Genomic DNA, 27,685 nt, shown 5'->3' on the forward strand with positions numbered 1-27,685 from the left:
GGCATTAGAACACAAAATATGTATAGGATCAAAAAGTAGAGTAAAAGGTGCTCAATGTCGCTAAAAGATATACTGACACGCAAAAGAAACGCAACACCTTACTTTAGGGTGAAATAATTATGTAAAGTAAAATTGTTTAAATCTTAAAATTATGGATTTCTTCAAATTGGTAAATATCGGTAATTTAACGGTTGAACGATTTTCATACTATAACCGGAAGTCAAGTTTGAGTCAGCATAACAGAAATCGAAAATTGCCTGTTTCACAAAACAGCTGGCAATATTATGGGGTTTTAAGGGTTTGTACTGTTCATCTTAAGTAATGCAGCAATATTTCAAAAAATAAAATCTCCTTTTGTTTCCCGTAACGACGTTAAAGCTTCTTGAAAATGGCTTAAGTGCGCATTTCCATTGCTCTAGCTGGAAAATCACAAAGTGAAGGCGATGGAGAGTTGATGATGCAAAAATACACTACATTACGTCTCAACAAGGTCTTACGTATTTTATTCATAAATGATAGTCTTTGGACCGGAAGTCCAAAGGTTACTAGAGTGCGCTAAGTTAGAGAAAATTCGACCTAATCATCTGAAAAACAGGCATTTAAATATGGTAAAGAATAATTCCTTCGCTCAGATCTCGATATTGATTAACCTATTGTACCCTAGAAATTAAGCTGCTAATATTGTTGCTGGGAGGGGGTGTTTTAAAAGTCATATGTTACTTAGTAAAGTTAAAAGATAAACATTTAATATTTTTAACAAATCTCTGATGTTCTGAAAAGTGAGTTTAGCCTTACTGTATTCTTTTTTTTAAAATCATTAGATAAAAAATTCAAACATTTGTAGATTACTGCTTGTTGCGTTTCTTTTGCGTGTCAGTATATATAAAAGTCTCAGTTTTAGTGGTATTAGAGAAGTTGCGGATAATAGATGGGAAGCCAAAAGCAAAACAGACGGACGGACATCCAGCTTTTACAGCGGGGAGGGGATGGGGTGGGGTATAAAAAAGGATTAACAAAAAATTTAAAAGTAGTCAAAGATTTTATCAACTTTGTATGGAATTATATATGGCCCTGGTAATGAAGCTGCTCTAGTGTTCCTGATGATATTCACTTCTTGCAGTTTTGGCTCTGTTTCATCGAACAAATGGTCTGTCTTCTCAGGCTGCACAAGCTTCTCAAACTCTCTTAAGTGTTTGTCTCTCCTTGGATCACCGTTCATATCCTTCAAATATTGTTCCACCTCCTTTCTTCCAGTTGTTATCTTCCTGATCCTTTAAGGCTTAATAATCTTTATGTAAATTGCATTGGGCTGGTTGTAAATTATACTCTTGCTCTCTCTCGCTCCTACCTTCTCATCCTGCTTCTTTCTACCTTCTAATGGTCTTTAACTTTTCTCTAATGTTAGTCCGTAATTCTGCCTACTGGACTCACGAGTCTGCTCTGTTCTTCTGTTTCCCTTTCTATTTAGCTGCCCTACTCATTGACTTATGCATGAACACCTTGGTTAGATTCCTGAACCGCTTCCTCCGAGTTTGCTGTGCGTTGTTTCAGTCCCTGAATACATGTAGGAGCGCACTCAATCTTTCCTATGTATACTTCTGGCCCCCGTTCAAGGTCTTTAAGGTCTTTCCAAAACTACATGTGCTCAAATTCTCTTCCAATGTACGATAAAACTTCTATTTTCTTAAAATTTTGGTTCGGTTTCCATTAATATTTTTGATAAGTTGAATAGATCATTAACACACAGAGCGTGAATGGACAATACAAGGTTGAAGAGAAACTTAAATTTTTAATTGCCGCTGTGCTTGCCATTGCTCTAATGTCATTGGTGTTTATCCTGAAAGAGTCAATCACTTATGATGCTAACAAAACGACTCAATTGTTTAAATTGTTTAAATTTGTCTTTTAAACTTACTAGAAATTAAATAAATGATAATTAGTTAATCGACAGAAAGTTTTGTGGAGTTGTGATGCAAAAAGTAAAAAGAAAAAGTTTTAAGAAGATTTACTTTTTTTTTTACATGCCCTTGACTTTCCAGGTGCGAAAATTAGTCTCCATTAAGAACAATCGATTAAAACCGATCACAATGTTTTCTATACTATAAAATATTTAAAGGAAATGTTGTTTTATTGTTAATGACGTTGCACACACTTCACCTAGTAGGAATGTTGTAAAGTCCGTAATTTCGTATGGCGCCATCGAAAATTTGGGTGGCCTATAGTGTATGGATTGATATTCACTGCTAGAACAGTTAGAGGATACACACCATATTTATGGCATAATAAAGAAAGAACACTTAAAATTCATATTTTTAAAAAAATAAATATTTAAAACAATTTATTCATTCGAGGTCCAGAATAGTCAACAGCTTTGGCTTCGTCTTCGATGTCCTCTCCTCATTTCTCTTGGTAGAGGTTCATGCATAAAACATATAAATCTAGTCGACGTATGTTTTCTTAAGGTACGCTTTATAAACTTTTATTGCCCATTGACCCCAATCAGCAACTAATCAACACCCGTCCCTTTATTAGCGGAGATTTTCAATTCAAAGACGTTACGTAACGTTCAAAATATGGCCAAAATAGGATAATAAGGTTAGCCGTCTATTCAATAAAGATTAGATGTATATAAGAGTTGTTAGCTGCTATGGTCTGAACGCAGCCATTTACTGTACAGACATGACATGTTCATTTTCAATTCGTTATACGTATATTTGTAGGCCTTTAAAATGCTGTAGAGGTTACCAATGGGACCAACAGATAGAGGAGTGTATATGTATGTGATGCTTCTATTTTTTGATAGATATAAAATCAAAGTCGAAATACAAAGAAACCTTTGAAATTGTTTTTCATTCATCAATTGCATTCAATTATCTTTAAATATATACATTTGTGGTATCTCTCTATTAGGCTATATAAACATACAGAGAGAAAATATCTTCAATTCTGTATGAAGTTTGTCGGAGGTCAGAGGTTAATACGTGACCTAATCACACGGTGCAATATCTACCGGTACATAAATTATAAAATGACCTGCTCTACTTGCTTTTCATGTATAAAAATGAAACAAAATAAGCAAGTAAAATGATATTTTTTAAATTTAAAATGTAAACAAGTATTTCATATAGTTTTTTGGCTATCGATTAAACCTGAGCTGTGTACATAGAGAAAACTAGAGTTTGATTACATTTTTTTTCACTTTTGTCATCTGCACAGTCTCTAACGTTCATCCTTATTTTTTGGGTAGACTTGGTTAAATTTTCATGATAAACTATTATTTTATCTTTAAATTTTACTCACGATAAATGTGTCAATCTAATGGAAAATTGCAATCATGTCATGAACAGCTGCCAAACATCTCGGCGTTTTCGTAGTTCAATGTATAGCTGTCGCCAGTGTCTCTGTGTTTATCAGTGTTTTACGAAAATTATGCCTTTAGTTACCGAAATCATAGATTGTTTTTGATCAAATTGCAAATTAACTGGCTTGGACAAGTGTCTCAATCCATTGAATCCATCAATCCCTTTCTGGCGACCGAAATTCCTCCAACGTTTTATCATCAAACGTCGGACTTGTTTCTTGTGTCTTTTCATCATCGATTATCAATTTTCACGAATAAAATTATTCCCAGACAACAATTTGTTCACTGTTACTGATCACAAGTAGCATTTCACAAAATTTTCCCTTCGAAATAGATCCCTTAGGTTAATGAATTCGAAGCGTAGCCGCCATGCAAGCCGATTTACACCTTACGTCATTTTCAAAATCTACAACGGACGGTAAGTGCAATAATTTAAATTCGAAAATATTCAATTGTCTGTCTCAAATGTATATATAAGTAATAAATAACAAGTTTATAAACTTCAATGGGAATTGAAGTGGGTCGGTACGTGATCAAATCTTCTGAGAAGGCCTTCGGCCTTCACAGGATTTGATCACGTGACCGACCCACTTCAATTCCCATTGAAGTTTATAAACTTGTTATTTATTTCTTAATTAAATAACAGTAATTTCATCATTTTTTTTTACAAGATCACTTAAAATAATTGTTGTGAAATCGCAATGTAATAACACTAAACTTCACAACTATATCAACATGTTTTGGTTGTTTTACACGGTTATTTTAGATTTCATTTCAAATTGCTGTTTTCTAAACATCTCTCACATTTTTTTTAATTTAAATGTAGCCTGTAAATACCCATATTATGGAAGAGGCTGTCATTTTGAATGTAACTGCTCTGAATCTGAATGTAACCAGTTTGATGGATGTATGTTTACTTCACATTCTTCTTGTAAGTTATAGTTATATTTTGAACAGAAACATATAAAGATTGATTTTATTGCACAAAATAAAAAAAATATATATATTAATAATAAATCGCATATCCACATGAGTTTTGTAATCGAGAGCTGGCGGAAATTTCCGTACTGATATATCTTTACAGAAATCAGCGAATCTTTATATAATTTTTTTGGTTTGTAAAGTATGGCTGGATCCTTATTTGATCAATAAAGAAACCTTAACATGATAACTTCAAAACATAAAAATACCTACAACTATTAATAGTCCATAAAAATCTTCTGTATCCTTCAGAATTTTTTTTTCGACTTTTCAGATGGAGGTGCACGGTTTCACTTTAATTTAAGGATGAGTTCTTTGTTCTTGATGCTTTTCGTGCTTCCATGTTTACATACATCTTGAAAATCAAGTTGTGTCATGTAAACACTGCGAACTCGAATACAATCTATCACATATTTGTGCTTTCGGATGCGTCCCTTGTTCGCTTAATTCAAATTTCGAACTAAAACTTATACCATTGCGCCGGGTATGTCGACAAGGTTTCATATATATTTTATTGATATCAATTTCGAGTGATTTATCAGGACATATCATTAAGTCACGGAGCAGCAAAATTTTCGAATTATAAAAAAATATATATGATTGAGCCTTCATTTTCTCAACTTTTTCCCAAGAGTTCATCAACAGTTACTTTATCTACTCACCATCCAAACAACATTTCTTGTCAAGCTTAAAAACATATTAAGGTCAAGATCTAGTAAATGAAAGGTGACTATCAAATTTGAGAAATAAATTCCTTTATTGATGCTTTACGACTTTAGGTTGGTCAACTTAGGTCTTTGGGGGCATAATTAGTCGGTAAACAATATGAAAAACTGTATTAAAATTTCATTTTCAATAAGAAAACAAGTCATGAATATGGAAGATTTTATTATGTTCGACAAAGGAAATGTATCCAGATTGCCTACAGTCTCTCACAAAACGGTAATTTGTTCACGGCCTCTTCTTTAAATCAATATCAAATCTTATATATGTATCCGGTTTACTTTTAATATGATTTCAAATTGAATGTCATGAAAAAACCCTATTTTCTACATAATTCTGCTAAAGCTGTAAAGTACGGGAAAAAGAAAGTTGAAATTGATTATTACGTCATAATTGATATTACAATAAAAATCTGTTTAAGGTCATTTACTAGAATTGGACCTCAAACAGGTAAAAAATACTGTTAACCAACTTTTATTCGCGAGGACTTTATTTCGCGATTTACAGGGGGTAACCTAGTTCGCGATCAAGCCTATTTAGGTTCTCTTGTTAATAGACTTTAAGGTCAGACGACACGTTCCTCAAATATCTGTTTTGTATCTATTGGATATATAAAAAATATTTGTATTTGTCATTTTCTTCTGATTTCTACATTGTTTTCAAAATGTTTTTAAATATAAGTACTCCAAAAATTGTGATATAGGCCATTCAGAGGATTGTTATATTATTATTGTATAAGAAATATGAACCTATGGTATCTTGTCCAAATGCCTGGTAAGGTACCCTTATTTTTTGTGAGGAAGCTTTTTTAAGTACATATACTTTAATAACAATTTCTTAGGAAAAATTATATATATTTTTAGGAACATGTCGTCTGACCTTAAGAACCGGTTCGCGGGGAGAAATATTTGCGATGACGAGGCTCTCGGGAACTCTGCCAAAATTTCTCGCAAGCGAATAAAAGTTAGTTTAGAGTATTCTTTTTTGTTCTATAACCATAAACTGAAGATATTTATGAGATATAGTGTGATATTGGTGACTCTCATTCACGTTCTTTACAGTTCAGACTTAGTTTTTGTCGATTATCTTCTTCCCGTCCTCCCATAAAGCCTTTATACAGAGGTCTAACGGTCTAAAATTTCAATTTGCTATTTCTGAACGAATGTCACAAATACCCTTAACTACATGTTTTATTATATATTTTTTGGATCTATGTTGGCAATATCTCGAGCATAACACATAATTTAACAGAAGTGTGGTGCGCCGTCAATTTAGGAGACGTCATTTTCACAGTCGTTTTCACGGCAATCGCAATGGCGACAAACCACTATATTTCTGTTGTTACTTCAAATATCATATCAGAAATCTAAATGCATAATAATAAAACAATTTAAAGATACGCTTGAGAAAATGAATGAGTTAAATTTTGGAATCAGCATGTTTTAGTTGCAGAATTTTTGTTGCGCGTCGTACATCTCTTTCAGCGATATCAACATACCGATAATTTTAGTAGAATTATTTTTTAATACAAAAATTTTCCCAAAATTTATTGGAATCTTTAAGATACATATTTCTGTAAAATTTTATAACTTATAACTCTCTGACGTCTGTAAGAGTAAATAATAGCAGAGCGTAATTTTTGAACGGCCCTCGTACTTATATTTAGTAACAAAAACGTCACGGTGGTATTTATAAAAAAGCATTACACAAAAAAGCAATTCATTGCATTGTTAGAGAAGTTACATAAAATTCATATCTTAAGTTCAATGTCTAATTTCATAATATTCTTACGGGAGTCTGATAGGGCATTAAATCAAACAAAGTGCATGAACAAAAACAAGCATTTTTCAAACGTATTTTGAAGGTACCAAAATTCAGCTTCAATACATGTTTTGGTCTAATAGTGATTATTATGAATTACATTTATTATTTGTATTAAAAATGTCTTAATAGAAAATAGAAATTAACTTCTAACATATTTGCAAAGGTACATTTTACAGTATTATAATTTATGTATTGATAAAATAATTTGGGACTACAAAGAATTTAAAACTCTTTTTTATGTTTTTGTTTTTTTTTTTTCTTTTGCTTTCCAACTTGTGAATGTATGTTATTAGTCAAAGAAATTATTATAAAAAAAAATGTTTAACATATTTTTAAAAACATTTACTATTCATTGTGCAATGAATTCGAAATAACACTTTCCTTTTAAATTTAATTTACAAGTAACTGTTTTCTTTGTTGAAAATTATTAAAAACAAGATTATACATGTATAAAAAGTTCAAACGCCTTCTAAGTCGCCCGCGTGGCGCAGTGGTTAGATCTCTGCTCTTGAGTCGCGAAGTAAGGAGTCAATCCTTACGTCACGGGATCGAATCCCACTGCGGGACGTGGAGACCGAATAATCGGAGGTCCTGTGTCGCAGAAGGTGCTGGCACAAAAAAGATCCCTCCCTGCTCAATGGCCCTGAGTGCTGAGTATAGGACAAAATCTGCAGCTCTCCACCGGCAAATGGTGGCGTCTCCATATGAGTGAAAAATTCTCAAGAGGGGGAAGTTAAACAATATACAATAAATCAATCAATCAGTCAAATGCTTTCTAAGTTCATGAATATACGAGAGTTGTTCAGTAAGATAGTGGACATCTTTCATATGTTTTTTTTTATTAAACGTCATATTTTATCACAATCAAAAAAAATATTTTAACAGCAATTTCAAATTATTTATATTAAAGTTATTTAAAAGTATCATGATTTAATGTGAACCTATCCAGACTTAAAAAACTGCAAAAATTGGATCTGGGGAAGGTAATAATTTAGTAATTCATTTATAATACACCTATGGATGGATTCTTTTCATATTTTATATATTCAAAAAATTATGAAATTATGCATGGAAACATTTTAAGATATGCACAATGGCATGTTATTAAAAAAATGCTAACGTGTCATATTACATTGATTTTTTAAAATCATTTTAGATATCAGAAAATATCCTTACACAGCACAGACCAACAAAATATTTGCTGTAAATACTGTTCACCGACCTCAAACCAACAGTAGGAACTGTTTTCTATACTTCAATCAACATATATAAATGAATCCACAATTAAAGTAGAAAAAAAACTCTTAAATAAAACTCACCTTCTTCTTAATATACATTGTTTCCTTAAGACTTATAAATGCAACCTAATTTATTTTTTTTTCTATTTTCTGTGTTCTGTTTGACAGGAACAAAATATCAGCATAAACATATGTCTCAAACACAACTACCGTCTTTTTACATCTTTTAAATTAAAAAAATTAACAAATATTTACCTCTAGTCCAATTTATCAAAAGATAGCAGAAACTTAAAATTTGAAATTATTTTTGAAACAAGACTGTGGACATACATGTCTGATAGACTTGAATATTATTACAATGTCACTGTCAGATTATTGATGAGAATTGTCGTTGGTACTAATGCTAAACAAATCAGTTCAGGTTTTGGTTGTGATGATAGAAAGAAAACACGTATCTCCTGTCTCAATAATATCAAACTCATAATTCTTAACCTTATAGTCTTTCTCGTCTTTGAACAAACCATGAAAAGTCCAGGGCGTCGTCGGTACGATGCGTTTGTCGTCAATATTAAGGAGGGATTCGTCCTATTTTTTCTTGTATTAAAGATATTTGTGGACTTAAAATATTCAAAGAGTTTTCAAAAAAAACTAAAAAAAAATTCTTTGCAATTTTATTAAGCATGTGAGAAAAGAGACACAAGTTTACCCATCGAGAAATTCTTATAAAAAGAAATGTAACATACAATATACTGTTTCTCTCTCATCCATATTATCCATTCTGGGTTCACGATACACATCAATCCGAGCTGTTTGTATTCCACAATTGATGTGTGTTCCCGTCTGAACACCAAAAGTCGCATCATCATGCAGAGATAGATGAACAACTTTCTTCAATGTCACCGGTACCATGAAGCTATGTGGGATATATATTTTTCTCTAAATAATAATTCTTGCTCTGTTTCATTTGTAGAAAGTGGATTTAGTTGAAATCAAATACCCGTTTGATAAACAGTACATATTTGACAAATATATGAGTGCTAGAGCGACATCCGACAATTTGAACTATAATGATTTTTCCGATTGTTTTAGTTTAACGCATTTAGAATTTAAAATTATAAAATAAATGATTATGTGAGGAACAAGTTATATATATTTAACAATTTTCCATAAATCAGGCCTACCATAAGATACCACAACGTCTGACACATATGTTTCATACTTTGGTATTTTGCTTGAGAAAGACTTAATGGCAATCTAAAAACCAAGCCATATGATAAACGTGATGACTTTAACTTTTCTATCGTCAACTTCCCTTACTTATGAAGCAATATAGCTTCACCACCTGCATACGGAGTTTGCATATCTCAGTTGATTCGATATGCAAGAGCATGCTCTACGTATTAACAATTTCCAAAACGAGGTAAATTATTGACAAGATGTAGCCAGAATATCAACAGTCTCAATGAAGTCATAATTTTGTAAATGCTATGGTCGATACAATGACCTTGTCAGCAAATATACTTTTTCATTGAGACAAATGCTGACTGACATTTTAATGTTAATTGTTCGTCCACTGAACTATCGACGGATTTTAACGTAATTTCCCAATCATGACAAGAAGCGCACGACGGATGTGACCAGTCAGCAGGGGATGCTCACTCATTCATGGCACCTTATTCCACCTCTGATGTTCAGGAGGTCCGTGTTTGCTCTGAACCTATTTTGTATTGTTTTATGGACTTTGATATTGAATACTGTTCGTTATCCTTCATGGACGTCATTCTTCTCTAGAGTCAAATTCATCGGGGCAAAATCCTCCTCGATCTATAAGGGCTCTAGGGAGAAGGAAGGTACGGAAAATATCGTACTTTTAAAGAAGGTTCATTTCATTTACATGTAGGTATAAATCATTAAACGCGCAGCCATATTTTACTTATGTTTATAATTATACTCCAATTACTAAATTAATGTGAAAGTTTAAGTGTTCAGAGTATGAAATGATTAGATGTTTTGCGGCACAAAAGGTATATAATTTGTAAATTAAATAAAACGTCTTGGTACGTATTATCTTTTGCTGGTTTTATGCATTTGTAAGCTAGTGCATTTGGAAAAAACGAATTTTTTTTCACTTATTAACAGATTATCAACTTTACTTTGTGTGAGAGATCTGTTCATTTTATCTTGAATCATTTTGTTTTTTTAAAGTACATACAAAAACGCATTTATGATAATTGTTGGTTTTGTTTACTTATTTAGAAAAATAATAAAGAAGCCCATAACACAAAAGCTTAATTTATATTTCATTACAGCATCATTTTCAATGAACATTTCAAATATCCGAATTGAGGTCGTGTTGCAAAAAAAAATTCTAATGATATTTTTTTCTGATTTCAGTTCTTTTTTTCAAGGCTTTTATTGATCCAATTGCAGAAATCGAAGAGTTGAACTTACTATTTATGCACATGTCGTCAGTGGTAGAGTTTGCTTCTTTCGCTATGATATTAAACATCTCTTATGTTGGAAAGATTTGACTGTCATTTTCTATGTTCTCTGCCTAACACTCGTAACTTGTGAGACGTAATGAAATATTTACTCATTTTAAAATCGTTTTAAATATTTTGGACATCAGACAAGCAAACACGTACAATCTGACAAAATAAGGAAAAGAATTTGACGGATATTTAGATTTATGTGTAGTTTGTCATGAAGATAATGGACCCGTGTAATTTATTCTTCAATTATTAAATATGAAGTTTAAAAAAGAAAGAAAATGTTCAGGGAATTCTTGACTTTCTTCATAAATGAAATAAAAATCATTATGTAGATCATATTCAAGAATCGTGTGACAGAGAATAATTATTCATATTTACAGATTACTAGTATATTATATTGAATTATCTATTATATATATAGATACGTCAAAACAACAATCATTAGTAAATTATTCTAAGTGAGATATGGTGTCTTTTCAACCCCATCCTAATTAGGATATGGCGCGAACACGTATTAATCCATGTATATCATTAATATTATAATAGTGTCAAAGTGTCGACCCCCACCGATGTAGCCTAGTGGTAGGCTTTGCAATGTGATCTGGAGGTACATTTTTTTTATTTTCATTCCTAGCTCCAAATGCCAAAGATAAAAAAGAACTGGAATGTTTTGTTTTTTTATTTCATTTATTAAGTCTTACATTTGGCATTAATTTGCATGAGAGTGTTTGAAGAGTGGATATTAAATATCCTTTTTCTCTTTTAAGCTTTGACCAACGAAGCAGTTTTTAAACTCCATGTTTATATTTTCATATGTTTTTGTTTCAGTTTACAAATCCGTTTTGTAGACAACAGGTTTTGAATGCCTTATTTTTTTGCTTCAAACAGGAAAAAATAAACCACAGTTTAATTTGATATTTCATAAACAGGAAGCATAACTTCGCTTTTACAAAAATATTTTTTATATAAATATATACACTTATTACCCGGAATAAAATGCATTTTCATTTGTATTACACCTTTACTATTTGATCCTGTTAATTTAGAATGTTTCTCCTCAAAGCTTGTTTGATAATCCCGATATTCCTGCGGTGCATTTTAAAAGACGAACGTGAAAAACGTTGTGACCAATTGATACTTTTGTCCATATGCTTCCTTTCACTTTATTTCTTTTTTATTCTTAATTACTCATAACTCCATGCACGGATCTAGAGGGGGGTCGGGGAAGCGGGGGGGGGGGGGGTGGGGGGGGGGCTCAGGATCCCCCTGGAATTTGCAAGTTATCTTAAACCCCCTTGGAAAACACAGACCTCTCTGGTAAAGGTAAGTTTGTGTTAAATTGCTATGAAAAGCCAAAGGTTAGAATCATTATAACTAGAAGTCATCGACTACCCCGCCCCCCACCCCCCGAACCCACGACAACAAAATAGGTTTTCAACGTTTGGACTGGGGTGGACTCCCTCCCCCCTTGGCAAAAATTCTGGATCCGCGCCTGTAAATCTTCAAGCAAAATACTCACTTTAAAACCTTTTGTGGTGCAAGTTTGTAAAAAATACTATTTTGTTATGTTTATCTGTCGCATAGAATTTGATGATTAGTATTACATGTATTTCATTTGTTTGAAATGATTCAAAAACTTCCTTGTATCTGGAAGTTTTTTTCCAGAATTTTTCTGAAATAAATATCATGTACGATATCATGGAAATAATCATTTCGTTCAAATATGGGCCTGATTCACTCATAAATAATTAAATGCGCTTTAAAAAGTAACAAAGAATTTAATTATACCTCATATAAAAAACACAAGTAAAGAGGAATCTAATTGGCTGAGGTAGTCACGTGACCATCGTGTTCGCCCTGCAACAAAACTTCGTGTTTCCCGCATTCGGTTCACATCGCCAAACTACGCTATCCTACATTTACATGTAATCAGCCAAGGTGTGCAGAACCTGTTTCACGTCGTGTTTCCCGATTATGACGTCAAAATGCGGCGAATGCGATGATTACTACTAAATTCGATTGTTTAAATCTTTGATTAATTATGTCGATTCAAAATCTTACAATATATAAATAGTTAAAAAAGAGTTTCCATGAGTGGGGAATGAATGTTACTACACTGCAGTGTGTAAATCAGAATGACTTGTCACGATGTTTTTTTTTATGAAACGCTAGTGGTGTAGCTTACACGTATTGTTATTTCATATTGTTCTCATCAAATGTTTACTTTATTTTTTTGGTTCAATTTATATTTTCTGCATTGTGCTTGATTCGGTATAGTAAAATAATTATTGCATGAATGTTCGGGAGACATGAAGATTTCTTCACCCATGAAAAATCATAATATGATTTTTTTGGGTGAAGAAATCTTTATGTCTCCCTCACTATCATGCAATAATTGTATAATGTACAACAAATATGCTGTTTGCAAAGTTTGTTTTAAAGTCTTTTCTTTTCAGTAAAAGAGACTTTGAATCAGCTTGCCCTTTTCCTTTGGCATATTTTTACTAGGAGTTATTCCACTTTTCTGTCATCTTGCAATTGTAGGGCAAAGTAGTGAATTTACCATTTTTCATACTTAGTCTACTTCTTGTAATAAGAAATAAAAGCCGTTTGTATGCACATAGTCCATCACTGATGTCAGAAAAAAGTCAACATTTTCTCGAGAATTTGCAGTATGTCGATTTTTAAACATGTGTTTCTATAAACTGAAATGGAAACCGTTAATTTCATATGCGTCTATTTTAGACATTTGTACTATTTATAGATATGAGAGCCTGACGTCCTCAATAATTAGTGAATTATTAAACTATTCCTTGTTCTTATTGATGAAATATTTGGGAGGTCCCAAAATTGAATTGAATTGATTGAAAATTGACATTTTTCAGCATTTTATGAGATATATATATTTAGGCATTTGAAGCTATAAATAGAAAACGGAAATCCCTAAAAATAATAATCTGCATGATGGTTATTGGTGTCCAGTCTCTGGCTTTAGCATTTTGACTTTTATAGTGTATTTCATATTTACCTAGCAATGGCATCTTCAACTCTGCCCAAATTTCATTTTTTGGATTTTTCTGAAATATGTTTATATTTAGAAACATGTAACTAAGAATTGCATTGAGATCCCACTCCAATTTTTTTCATGAGGGGACACTACGCATTAGGGATGTGCGATTTTATCGGTATACCGGTATATCGCGATTTTTCGTTGCGTGATACGTATCGTGATACGGAGACCTAAATACCGGTCTTTAGGTACTTATTATAAAGTCCAGAAATTATTCATTTATTCGTTTAACCTTTTAAATTACAATTACAGAAAGTATAAATAATGTTGTAAAAAGTGAAGAGAAGGCATCTTACCGTCCAAACATAATTGATTTTATATACATAAAAATTTCAAGATAGTAAAATTTTGTTTTTAGAAAAATAATGACTTTTCATATAAAATCATGGTAAAAACTGCTTTTAAAAATATCATGATATTATCGCGATATTGTGGGAAAAAATCGTGATATATCGCGATACGAAATTTTTGGCGATATCCATCCCTACTACGAATACTGACGTTTGACGACACGTATATGATCTGAAAAATTTCCGCAGACAATTTTTTTTATTTAACCTTAAATTTCTCAAAATATGCCAAAATTTCCACTTTTTCACATTTTCAGAAACTATGCCATTTTGCAGGACCATTTTCTAAGAATGGGGTTTATTCTGGAATAACTGATTATATGTCCTGTATTCCTTAAAGGTTGATGTTTTCTAATAATACAAAGAAAAAATACATTTATATTTCCCTAATTTTCATGTTTTTGTTTGGTCAAAAAAGGCCGAAATGGCCAAATTCAATGGATCCGTCTCTATGGCAACCGGTTGCACTTTGAAAACTTCTAACACCATATTTGCTGGTTTTGTACCAAGGTGCACCTGTAGTGCAAATTTCATCAATATCGGAGGTATGTCGTTTCTAAGCCCTATAGTAAATTTTTTGGTGCTTACAGAGAATGCATGTAAAGTTGTAAAGGTTTCATTAAACTTTGTTGAAAAAAGACTCTTGGGAATAGAGAGAAACCAAAATAGGCTATCAAATTTTTGAATACGAATAAATTTTACTAGAAATCTCTCGTTTAAAAAACATCATTCTCAAAAAAAAAGTTTCAGCAATAAGTTGTCATAATGATAAAAAAGGAGTATAGATTCAAAATATCAATTCGTTTTAATTATAATTTAATTTAATAATTTTAATTAGACATAAACAACATTGGTAAAGCAGGATCAATGCATCTCATATTTAATTTTTTCTTTTTTTCCTTTTACAGACCATCCATCTGTTGTAGAGGGTACCTTTGGCAAAAAAAAGTACTTGTACGGGTACGCGTATGATTCTTTTATGTAAATAATAAGGATTGCCTTTTTATACTTATTGTAATAACGATGAATATATATGCAAATTGTCAAATTTGAAGAAAAAAACATCATACATTATATTGTATTTACATTTGTTTAGCCATTTATCACCCTCTTTTTTCTACCTACATGCAGTAGCTGATTTCTATTGTTGAAAGTTTTTACGAAATTTGAATTCTAGCTTTAAGGTTCGGTTCACTGCTTTAAATAATTATCGAGTGCATAATTGTATAACAAAGTGAACCATAAATTGATAACTTCATGTAGATACAAAGTAATCAAGACACCCCTTTCGGTGTTTGCTTCTATTCATTATATTATAATTGCTTGTACTGTGCAAGACAGCTGTTCTAAGGATATTTTGAAAAACATTGAATGTCTTAAAATATTCATAAGCACACTACAATATACATCTACAGATTGTCCGTATCCCACGTATGGACCATATTGCAGTCTTAGGAGTACTTGCAGCTCAAAGTCCTGTGATCAGTTTACAGGTTGTTCTTCAAGTGCTTCAGCAACTAATCAAATTACGCTGATTAATAAATTATGTCTCCATGATCCACATCATCCATGAGACACAAGTTTATTTTTTTTAAAGTCTAACGGAAACATTTTTTTCGCTTCTTAAACAATATGGTTTGTACTTGACAGACACTGGATTATAATGCATAAGTATTCCTTTCTTTGACAGAATCAGAAAAGGAGGACTAAATGTTATCTTTTTTTAAAAAAAGGTGCATGTACATGTAATCAGGAAAAATATGTAATGTTTAATACCACATACACTGTACACGTAGTTGATGCAAAAAACATTAAGTTAATGTATTTGTATTTTCTCTGCATATGTTTATCTATTGAGTCAGTAAAAGCTACTACCTGCTTACCATTATCCTTCGAAGGGTTATTACTAAAATATACAAAACATTGGTGCTGTCTTTCGCTATATAACGTTTATCGTTATGTCAAAGACGAATTATCCTGAAATTAATTTGTCCTTACGATGTGTGTGGACTTTAAATAGTAAAAGACAAAAAAAATCTCCTACAGTTGCATGACTAATTGGTTGATTGTATTATGTTTAACATCCCTCTCGAAAATTCTTCATTCAATGGAGACGCCAACACTTGAACAACAAATTTTGTCCAATGATCGGCACAAAGGTCATTGAGCAGGTCGGATCTTATTTGTGCCAGCACCTTTTGCGACCTTGAGACTTCGGTTAATTCGGTCTCATCCGAAGAACTAGTCTCCAAGTTCAACAATTGGATTCGAACCTGCAAAGTAAGGATCAACACCTTCCTTCGCAATTATACAGCAGACGCACCCCCTATAAAAATATTTTCCTCATCGTGCAGGAAGAAACAACCAAACACAGATATGCAGTTTCCTCGTTTATCTCATTTAAATGAATAATCTAAAACAAAATGAAAAACAAACCATTAAGGGGGTAAAAAAAATTAAACAATACAGGATAAAAACATGTACATAGGTGAAAGCTACAATAATTGTGATCCCCCTGAATTTGTCTAGAAAATTACATGCAGTGAAAATATCAGAGCACATATACATATGCATAACGTTAAACATAAATGATTTGATTGATTGTATACTGTTTAACGTCCCTCTCCAGAACATTTAACTGATAATGTGACGTCACCATTGCTGGTTAAGGGCTGCAAATTTAGGCCTATGCTCGGCACTTACGGCCTTTGAGCAGGGAGGGATCTTTATCGTGCCAAACCTGCTGTGACACGGGGCCTTGGTTTATACGGTCTCATCCGAAGGACCGCTCCATTTAGTCGACTTTAACGACAAGCAAGGGGGTACTGAGGACCTATTGAAACCCTGATCCCCACGGGGCAAATGTGTTTATCTTTAGAAGGTCCAAAAACGTACGCTAATCCAAGAAAGGAATGAATTTTTTTCAGAAATATACACTTTTGACTAGAATACAAAATACAAATCCAATATGCTCAATTATTTGGGACCACTTAATAAGAAAAACAGGATGAAACATGTACATACGGATTAAAAGTACAATGTGACACTCCCCCCCCCCCCCCCGAGACTGACTAGAACATTACATACTGACTAGAACATTATATATTGACTAGAACATTAAATGTAGTAGAAATATCCAAGTACATATAAATATATGTACAAGGTCATTGGACTGAACAGGAAAAATTGCGAAATGTTAACTGCAAGCGAGGCCGATGATATTTTGTTTGATTCACTCATTCGTCAATAAACAGTCAATAATCTGTAAATTTTTTTAGCTAAAATGATCAAGCACACCTCTACTCCTATTACAGATGAAAGGGTTAATACTATATAATTATATTGTAAATATATGAAATAGAAAAAATATCATTTTTACGTCCGAGGGCCAAAGTTCAACAGGGTTTTACTATGTGCAGTATATTGCAGTATATATAAGTATTCAAATAAAACAGTATATTGTGTTAGAAGTTACTTTCTTGACAACATTCCAAAATATATGAGAATCTTTATCTAATAACCCTGTTTTACACGGAAAACCATTTAGCTTTCAATTAAACATGAATGGTATAGAACATCAAAATGCACATCCCATACATAAATGTTTGGTCGGCAATTCGCTGAGACCTCGGGCGACTTCCAGATGTAGTGTTTCCATAATTTTGATGTAGACTTGAAATAAAAAGATAATAATTTAAAAAACACTATCTTATTATGAAAGCAAATTGAATTTACTTTACGTGGTTACTTGGCATTTCACAAATATTGAAAGGACATCCTGCAATATTTATTCGGGGTTATGATTATGCATATGTATATATAGGTATATCAACATCACAAGCTGAACCTATAGATTGTTTTCTGTAAACAAAATTAGAATATGTAACAATTAATGTTGATTAGAAAATGTGTGTTACCCTTAGACAGGTAATTGACTGTATGATGACAGGTTAAAGTTAAATTTAATCTTCTTGGTCATTCATTTGACTCAGAAAAGAAACAAAAAGTGAAAGAAATTAAAAAAAAGAATGATTCTTGTTTGACACTAAATAATATTTCTTGCTTGATATGAATCGCTGGATTCTTAAAAAGTGATAATTATATTTCATACTATACCTGTATGCGCCTGTCTTTTTATAGCATTCAGTATCTACAACATATGCGTATTATGCAAATAAGAGGTTTGATGGAGAACAAGGAAAATATTAGAAACAATGGGTATGCCGTTCTTAAACAGCAGATTTAGTCTCGATTAATTCATTAAACTTTATTACGTATTGAAGCCAAAAAAATCCTTTGAAAGAAAATTTGAGATTTTTTGTTACATGCACTATGAGAAAACTTGACAGTCTGGTGTCCTCAAAATCTAGCCCTTAATTTTAAACAAACTAGAGCCAATAATACCTGAGAATGTTTCAACATTCATGATTATTCATGACCTTGCTGTTCTGAAAAAAAATATTGTCCTTATTCTTCAACTATTGAGCCTCCAACCCACATTCAGGATGTCATGATTGGGTAAAATTGAATCTAAAATACAAGTACCTATTGGTACTTACAACAAGATATAACTAATCACGGCTCTGTTATTCATGTAAAGAAGAATATCCAAACCGTCAGCTTCTTACATTTGAAACTCCCACTTCCAGTCTGCTAGTTAAAATCATGAACAAGGCATGTTGAACAAAAAACTCTTACAACCCAAAGCTACAACGTACATAACAACAAATACTACTAAATATTTACAGTATTTTTCATTGTGTGACAGTGTAGCTGTCCAATCGTCTATCCCTTTTTTTTACAACCAGGTAGCTCGATCCACAGCTATGTTTAACTTTGATCTCTTATTATTGCCCTAAACTAACCCTAACCCCGCCCTAACGTTAACCAAAACCTGATGGTCATGTTTTTAGAAAAATTGAACCGGTGCTTCCCGTAAGTGCTTTCACACGAATATGTCATATTCTGACTTTGCTGTTCTTGACAAGAGGATTTTTAGAATTATCTTAAATATTTCTAACTAAGACTTCTTTTGGTCCTCATCCAATCCAAGGGATTATGATTTGAGGGTTTTTTTAATTTGCTCTGGCAGCGATTTCAATTTGTCAAATGTAATTTCAATATTCGGAAAAATTTACTGAAGTTTGTTTAATCGGGAGATAGATTCTGACTATAGAAAAATCTTGAACTGATGAAGGTGCCCGTTTCAAGTGCTAGTGGTACAGAGCAAAGGGATCTTTCTCTGTACTTCGTCGTCTTACATATTGCAAATGAATAATTATATATTGAGAAAAATATAAACCTAAATCAATTTGCTCTGAACATTGACAACACCTCCATTTCATGTAGTCTAAGAAACGTAAACTGTTTTCTATGTTGTTTCTTTAAATTTTTATATATAGAATACAGTAAAAGTAAGTATATCATAAGTTGTTTATCCATGTTATGTGATTTATTCCTTGATTTTAGAAGAATGGAAAAGTAAAAAGGTGCGGTTTTCATCAATATAATGACAAAAATCATGCACTGTTTCCCGTTACTGTTAGTTGGTGCTTTAACGTAAATACTTCCTAATCCTTTCTCATGTTTGTCATTAATCATACTTACAGATATAAGCACTGGTTGACGGGTAGTCAGTTTTACAAAGCTTACAAGTTGCTACATAAAACTCCTGTATTTTGCGACCCAAAGTATTATATTCTGCACAAAAACCTAAAAATACAATTTAGAAAAAAAATGATTTCAAAAGCAAGATTTCATTGTGATTTTTTAAAAAAAAGCGTATTTTCCCATTATATTTGAAGATGGATGAGGTCCTTTTAGCTATCAAAAAGTAAACAATCTACATTTTTCATCTCGATCCCCACCTCATCAAACTTAACAAAACTTAACAAATCCTGAATTTTGTTTTCCAGCACTCTGATAAACATCTCCAACTATAAAATTATGAATTCAATAGAATCTAAAGGGGCCGACTATAGTTTTATTGTGTGAAAACTACAATAGCGAAACTCTTAATTTTTATACCATATATAACTTACATTAAATTCAGTGTACATGCAAATTTTGGGGGAATATCTACCGTCCAGGTATTTTAAGGGACCGTTTCAAAATACAAGTACATTTACTATAGGATTATATAGGAAAATGCCAATTTTTTAGCACTTTAAAGCAAATTATACAAATACTACGATAGACATTTTGTTCGAATTATAATATTTTATGAGTAATACTATATGATACAATATATGTAAGAAACACAAAATTCTACTGTTTCGTTAAGAGAGGGGGCATCTCAAAATGCAAAAAATAGCATAATTTACTATTTTTATAAAGTACTACAAAATATGATGTAAACAATGGATTCACAAGAAAGCAAAATAAAAATATTGGAGATATTCTAAAATTTTTATGTTTAAAATTTCAAGAGCGTATGTTTATTACTTTTTTCTGTAATAATATTTTTATTACCCCTTTCTTTAAGAGCTTCATATTACCATAAGGTCAAAAAGACACTGCGGCGACGTCAACCTACCTATCAGTTGCAAAATCGGTTAAATAATCAGTAATATCAAATTGTAATCACATTTTTATACCTATAATTTTTAGTTTTGTTTTGATTTTAATAATTAAGCGAAAAAAGTTGCGTTAAAACAAGAAATACGCATCATTTTACTATGATGTGCAAAATATTGCGCAATAGAAACTATAGTCGGCCCCCTTAATAAGTTAACCAGGGATAATAGTCAGTACTTAAGAACAGATGGTACAAACAAACAAGAGGCCCATGGGCCACATCGCTCACCCGAGAAGCTTTGACCATGCTGTTCTTTCGTACATTTCCCTATTGTCATACATATTGTGACACCACCCTAACCCCAAGAGCCATGATTTGAATAGTTTGAAATCTTCACAATCCTAGGAAGCTTCCACACAAGTGTCAGCTTTTCTGGCCCCGTGGGCTTTGAGAAGAAGATTTTTAAAGATTGTTTCTTTATATTTCTATGAAAACCTTTGAGACCTCATTGTGCCCACCACCTCCAAAAAAAGAAAAAAAAAACCGGGGTCATGATTTGAACAATTTAGAATCTACACAATCCCATCATGCTTCCACATAGGTTTCAGCTTTTCTTGCCAAGTGGTTCTTGAGAAGAAGATCTTTAAAGATTTTTCCTATATATTTCGATGTAAAACTTTGATTTCCTAATGTTGACCTTCCCTACCCCCCGGGGGTCATGATTTGAACAATTTAGAGTCTACACTACGCCAGGATGCTTCCACATAAGTTTCAGCTTTTCTTGCCTAGTGGTTCTTGAGAAGAAGATTTTAAAAGATTTTTCTTATATATTTCTATGTAATATTTTGATTTCTCATTGTGGTCCAACCCTACCCCCGGGGGTCATGATTTGAGCAATTTAGAATCTACACTACCTCAGGATGCTTCCATATAAGTTTCAGCTTTTCTGGCCCAGTGGTTCTTGAAAAGAAGATTTTTTTAATGACCCCTTTCTATTTTTCTCTTTTCTTGATAATCTCCTCTTTAGAGGGGACTTGGTCCTTTATTTTAACAATTTAAATTTCCCTTTACCAAAGGATGCTTTGAACCAATGTTGAGTTACGTTTTGTCCGCCGTCACGTTATGTCCGCCGTCACGAAATGTCCGCCTCTTTTTCAGAAAAATCGTCACGTTATGTCCGTCGTCACGAAATGTTCGCCTCTTTTTTGGAAAAATCGCCACACTATGTCCGCCGCCAAAAAAAGTCCGCCTTTCTTCCAAACAAATCGTAATGTTATGTCCCCCGCTACAAAATGCCTTCTAAAACAAATCGTAATATTGTCCGCCGACAAGAAAAACCCGCCCTTCTTCCGAAAAAAAATCGGCAGATTATGTCCGCCGCCAAGAAAAGTCCGTCTTTTCTCGGTTAACTCTTCACTGATCTCATAGTGTCCGCCGTTAAGAAATCTCCTTCAATATTTCGGATTGTAAATATTGTGTCTTAATGTCCGCCTTCACGAAAAGTACGCCCTTTCTTTCAGAAAAATGAGACTGTTTAAGTATGTATATACATATAACTTTTTAATCAACTTTATATCAAAATTATTTTAATCTTTTTCAATTATGCAATTTTTTTTGGTCTTAGTCGTAAGTTCTTTTGTAAAACGGGCCCAAGGCCTTACCTACTTGAACAAACCAATACAGAATTGTCCCTTTCTAAATTTTCAAATGATCACGTGTTTACTTCATCCAATGGGGAACGCGTTGCGCGGTTTCACCTGGCCGCAGGTAGGTATCTGTTTTTACTTTGAACTCTGCTGCGTCACGTGACAGGTTAATAATAAAAATGAAGACAATCTGGTAAGAAAAATGAAGACTATCTGGTAAGTATTAAACAAACAATACCAGCATGTATGTTGTAAATAATTAAAACAGATTGATGATGAATTTATATTGATTTTCTATTACCATCCTCTAATTGATTAATAAATAAAGTCGTTCCAGATTTAATTTCAAGCAGAAAGTTCGGAAATCCAGCAATGTTATCTATTTATCGAAAATTCAACAATAGATGAATCAATCAGTACAAGTACTTTAAATGGCTTATATACTGGTCTTTTTTAATAGTTTTTTGATAACATGTGTTTAAACAAATAATTACCAAATGAAGAAAACAATTATTGGGAAGTTGTCAAGCAGAAAAGGTATTTATGTAGTGAAAGCCAAAGGGGGTTGAGTTTTCTTGTTTATTAGTAAACTTATGACAAAAAAAAAAAAGAATTCATGTCTTTTATAAAATGTTAAATTTCATATATATATCACAATAGCAGTAGCAACGCAGCATTGTTAAGGCTTGAATAAGGGGGCAGGGCCTAATTTATACGGGAAAAGTTTACTGTGCCGTCACACAAAAATATGACTTTTATGTAATTCGTATTGTACCTGAAAATAAAATAATTTGCAACTTTTAACTGTATTCGCATAATAAACAACAATAAAACTTATCAATGCATTAAAAAAACTTGCTAGTTAAATCCCATATAGCTGGTTATAGACACTGCACTGATTGCGATGAACTTGTAAACATGACGTCATTTTGGTAAAAATGACGTATTTCATGTGTTGTGAGAGGCAGATTGAGGAATTTTTTAACAATGAAAAATGCGTTTTATTATTAAACGGAATATTATTAACAGGTTTTTAATAGTCGATAAATACCAATGCATATCCTTTGTGTAGTGCGATTATTAATTAATTATCAAGAGAATGTGTTTTATTAATTATGTCGTGTTTTTATATACAGGTTACATATATTTTACATCGAGATGCCTCATAAAATCGCACTTTCGCAAGGGCATACACTTCATAGATCTTAACCATTTTTTGAATATAGGTAAAGGATATTTTTCTGAACTTGAAAAGTGCTGCTGCTTTCTTTAAATCGAGGGCGTGATTTTATAAGTACACAAAATATTTGGTAAAAGTTAAACATATTTCGACATTGGCTTATTTACCTGAAAATTTAACTATTAAAACGCAAAATCTATTCAAAGCAGCAGAACTTTTCTGAAACTACAAAGTATGCAGATACAAATAATAACTTGAATTTTTAATTTCAACTAGGGTATGCCCTTGCGATATTAAAATTTGTTCATGACCTACATTCAGTACACGAACTATGCATTCATCACGTGACTGTCCATCGATGGGAACAAACTTCATACAGTACAGAGTGGGTTATACTATGCTATTTCAATAACTATTTGTGGTCTGTGATAATAAAACAGCTTAATTAAAATAAATTCAGTTTTAAAAAGGTCCCCCTTTTTGCACGTCTATTTTCCGTTGATTTCTATTAGTACGCCTTAACAATGTAGGTCATGAACAAATTTTAACTATTTTCACCCCCAAAACCACAAAAATTTGACCCCACAAAAATATGATTTCAAATCGATTTCGACATTTAAGTCTTTGAAGATTCAAGGTTATAAAGCAAATTTATTTAGAATAAGTGATAAGATTTGCATTCTATACGGTCTCATCTAATGGTGTATATCATCAAACATTTACCTTTCTACATTACTCACAGTTTCAAAAATCAACGTTAAAATGCCTTTCCATGGGAATGCAAATTACGTTACTTTTGCAGAACAGAGTATCAGAAAGTCTTTTCTTTCAACAAATATTCCAATGTATTTCAAATTCTACATATTTTCTTCTCACTAAAATGTATTGCTATGTATCTCTATATCTTTTAATTTATTTCATAAAAGGTTTTAACATTATAAATCAAGAAGCTAAAATAAAAGAATCTACTGTATATAATTATTTAAGTCGTAGAAAAGGAGTTCTTTGTACAAAATAGCAACAAGGGTCAAAATCTTTCAAAAAGTATAGAATGTATATTGTAAACTTTACAATAGTTCTTAATGTTTGCATTTTCGGAAAGAGAAAATAATTTACCTGCCGGGATCTTCGCTCCTGGAGCACAAACTTCCAGATTTTTGTCCCCCCATTCATTTATCACACAGTGATATCGGGGTTGCCTGAAGCAGTTGTGCTGAATGGCTGTGCAGTTTTTTAATCGAGCTCTTTGATTCCACTCGTCTTCACTTCTTGGACAAAACACAACTTCTTGAACAGTTTTTTGAGATTCAACACAACGCTCCTCATCCAAGGCATATATCTAAGGAGAAACAGTATCAGTATCGATAAAAGGTACCGTAAATCTGGAAATTTTTACGTCGATTTATTTTTGCGAATTCGGGTCAAAAAGCTGTTGATTAATTTTAACGCTTCAAATTTTTCCGAATTGTCAATGGTGCTAAAAATAAAAAATCACTGTAGATTTTCATATCAGGTTATGTTTCAAATAATATGCCCAGTTAGAATACCACCAATATACTCGAAACGTGGCAAGAATTTGCAAAATCGCTCTGAAACAAATTTGATAAAAATCCAAAAGGATTTGCACTGAAAATAATTTCTAAATCAATTATAACAAACATTTTAGAGGTTGTGTATGCCTCTTAACCTAAAGTATAATCCAAATGTAGATAAAAATATAACTTATGTCTCAACGTTTGTTTTTTTTTTTTCTCACCTAAAATTTACACGCCGCGTTTACATTTGGAACTTTTTAGTAAATGCAATGAGTTTGAGTTATCGCTCGTGTGATACACGGTTAGATAAAATGACAGTTCTCTCTTTATTGGCAAATTAATTCATGAAAATAATCAATAAAAAGGGGCATACCGCCTCAGTGCTGGTCAAATCATCGGACGATATTGCATATAATGAGGGCAATTTACACGCACGGGTAATTAACTTGTAGTTATATAGCAGACTAGTGTAAACAGGTTTTTTTTAAAAGAATGACCAGTGCTTATCGACGCATTTTCACGGAGTTAAAAAAAAAAAGACATGAGTTCTCAGAAAAAAATTCTTCACATGTTGATTTATTTTTAAGAAAAATATTTTTGCGAATGCAATGCACGCGCAAATTTGCTAAAAATTTATCTACAATAAAATTTCCAGATTTACGGTATAAGATTTTTTTAAGTGACACAAGCCGTGCAAAGCAATGGACATTTAACTGGCTAATGCAGTCATTTTGCAACAGAAAATGATTAAGCGTGGAATGTAAACACATATTTTCTTCTTTTATCGCACCCCTTAACGATGTAAATTTTTTCAGTCCTCGCACTCATCAATCTAACTACATTCTTACAGAAATGGAAAAAAAAATTTATTGTTTCATATCAAAAAAGAACAAAAGTACATGCAGAATTCCAAAAAAAATTACAGAGGTTGGAACAAAATTCCAAAAAAGAATAATAAATGACTGAAAGGTATACGTATTTTTACATATTTTTTTTTTTCATTTTTAATTTCCTTTTTAGAAAAAGGTAATGATTGTATATTTCCGAGGTCAGAAATCAGTAGTGGTTTCTAAACAATATATGTCTTCGTCTTATTGTACGAACACCTGTAGAAATATTCTTTTCTTTATACTAAAACAAATCTTATTATAAGCATCTTTTTGGAAAGACACTTAAAAATCTTACTCTGACATTCCTTTTTTTTTTTAAAAGGAAAGTATGACCAGTCTATACCATTGCATCCAGGGCAAAATAGAACTAAAAACAAACGAAACAACAAAAGAAAGGTGTTACCTAAACATGAGGTGAAGTAAATTGAAAAAAAAGAAAGGAAAAGTTGCGCAACAACACAAAGACAAAAAGGGAAATGTTCATTTAACAAAACTAAAAACAAAGCAAGATGTGTCTGTGTACTACTGATGCTATCGCATGGCAGCTTATTGCGAGGACTGATTTCTCTCAAGTGCATATTACAGGTCAAGGTGAAAAGTATTGGTATCCAAAGGAAGGTCTAGTTATAAGGAATATACCTGTGAAATATAAAGCCTTATTTCTTACTTTATAAAGGATATGACAAAGGTCAAAGTTTAAAAAGTACGTAAAACCATTAGGTTGACACATGTTAAGGATGTCTGGATGAAAGCCCTAGCTCCCATTGTTCAAAAGTTATGGCCAAGTTTAAAGTGTGGTATTTTTTGTAAAAGTGGGTCAAATTCCAAGGTTAATTCAAAGAGGTTAAATTGTGGTGGTAACCATGGAGAGATCTTTTCACAAGAAACACATTTGTGAAATAGAAGCCATAGCTCAACTCATTCAATAGTTTTGGGCTAGGTTAAAGATGAAAACAGACAGACAGAAAGGCAAATAAACAGACAAAAAGACAAACAAAAAGAAGACAAACAGTAAGACAGAACAAAGACCAATAAAAGTACTTACTATGTTAAGAAATACAAAGCTCACAATGATTATGGGAAAGTTTAGTGAAATCTTCCAAAACTGTAAACCGTTCTTAAACATAAATGCTCTCTTCATGGTTGTCAGAATAAATCTGTTGGGAAAAAAACGATACATACTACTAAGGACAAATGATTCAATTCAATTCAATTATCATAGAAAAAAGGATCAGTTGACAATAACTATAGTCTTGGGCCACTTTTCTACGTTGAATCTAAATATATATACAGTCATTCTGGTTATTTTAAAACAAGATTGAACGAAAATTACAGCTTCTGAATGGTGTCGATAGTTCGCATTGTTAATAATAAATCAAATATGATGAATAATGCATGACTAAGGAATCTACCTTATATGGTTATTGATTTTATGTCGCACACAGAAAGCAATTGTCCAATCCGATTTTAAATGACAAAATATGCTCTTTTACGGGATGTTTAATTTAATTTATCACAGAAAAGCGGTCTTAGGTCAATCAACAGTTAATTCCTAGTACCCTTTATGTTAAAGCGCCAAAATGGCTGCAAATCGTATGTTTTTTTTTCATTCAAATTCCCCAATATATCATTCAGGAATAAGGTAAAAAGTTGAAGTAAGCATTTTGAAAAAAATAAATATTCTTTTCTCGTATAATCTACGAGGAATCTACCGGAAAATCAAGGGTCGTACAACTTAGATGTGTTTACTTGTATCAAGTGAATTCTAAAATGACACGTGCAAACAAAGAAGAGTTACAATTATAATTAATGGAATATTTTAGGTAAAAGCAATTCTCATAATGAAAATATCTTAACTCTCCGGTAAATTAATAATAG

The 27,685-nt window shown here is 32.2% G+C and overlaps 1 protein-coding gene across 2 annotated transcripts in view; it reads right to left on the reverse strand.

Annotated features, from left to right (window-relative positions):
* The window catches only part of LOC134259718 (uncharacterized), a 37,978-nt gene extending 11,018 nt beyond the window's left edge, over positions 1 to 26,960 (reverse strand). The window contains exons 1-5 of one of the 2 annotated variants that reach the window (XM_062742311.1): positions 26,853 to 26,960; positions 24,499 to 24,721; positions 19,647 to 19,751; positions 18,156 to 18,189; positions 17,204 to 17,711 (exon numbers count right to left, since the gene is read on the reverse strand). In XM_062742311.1, coding sequence (XP_062598295.1) covers positions 17,594 to 17,711; positions 18,156 to 18,189; positions 19,647 to 19,751; positions 24,499 to 24,721; positions 26,853 to 26,948 — 576 coding nt within the window. In that variant the 5' untranslated portion in view covers positions 26,949 to 26,960 and the 3' untranslated portion in view covers positions 17,204 to 17,593. Of the gene's footprint in view, positions 1 to 17,203; positions 17,712 to 18,155; positions 18,190 to 19,646; positions 19,752 to 24,498; positions 24,722 to 26,852 lie in introns of those variants that run through there. The other variant, XM_062742309.1, reaches the window with a different exon arrangement.
* Positions 26,961 to 27,685: the final 725 nt, after the last annotated feature.

Source organism: Saccostrea cucullata, unplaced genomic scaffold (assembly GCF_032062105.1).
Source record: "Saccostrea cucullata isolate Sc308-1 unplaced genomic scaffold, CSIRO_AGI_Scuc_v1 ctg1230, whole genome shotgun sequence".
NCBI classification, from domain to species: domain Eukaryota; kingdom Metazoa; phylum Mollusca; class Bivalvia; order Ostreida; family Ostreidae; genus Saccostrea; species Saccostrea cuccullata.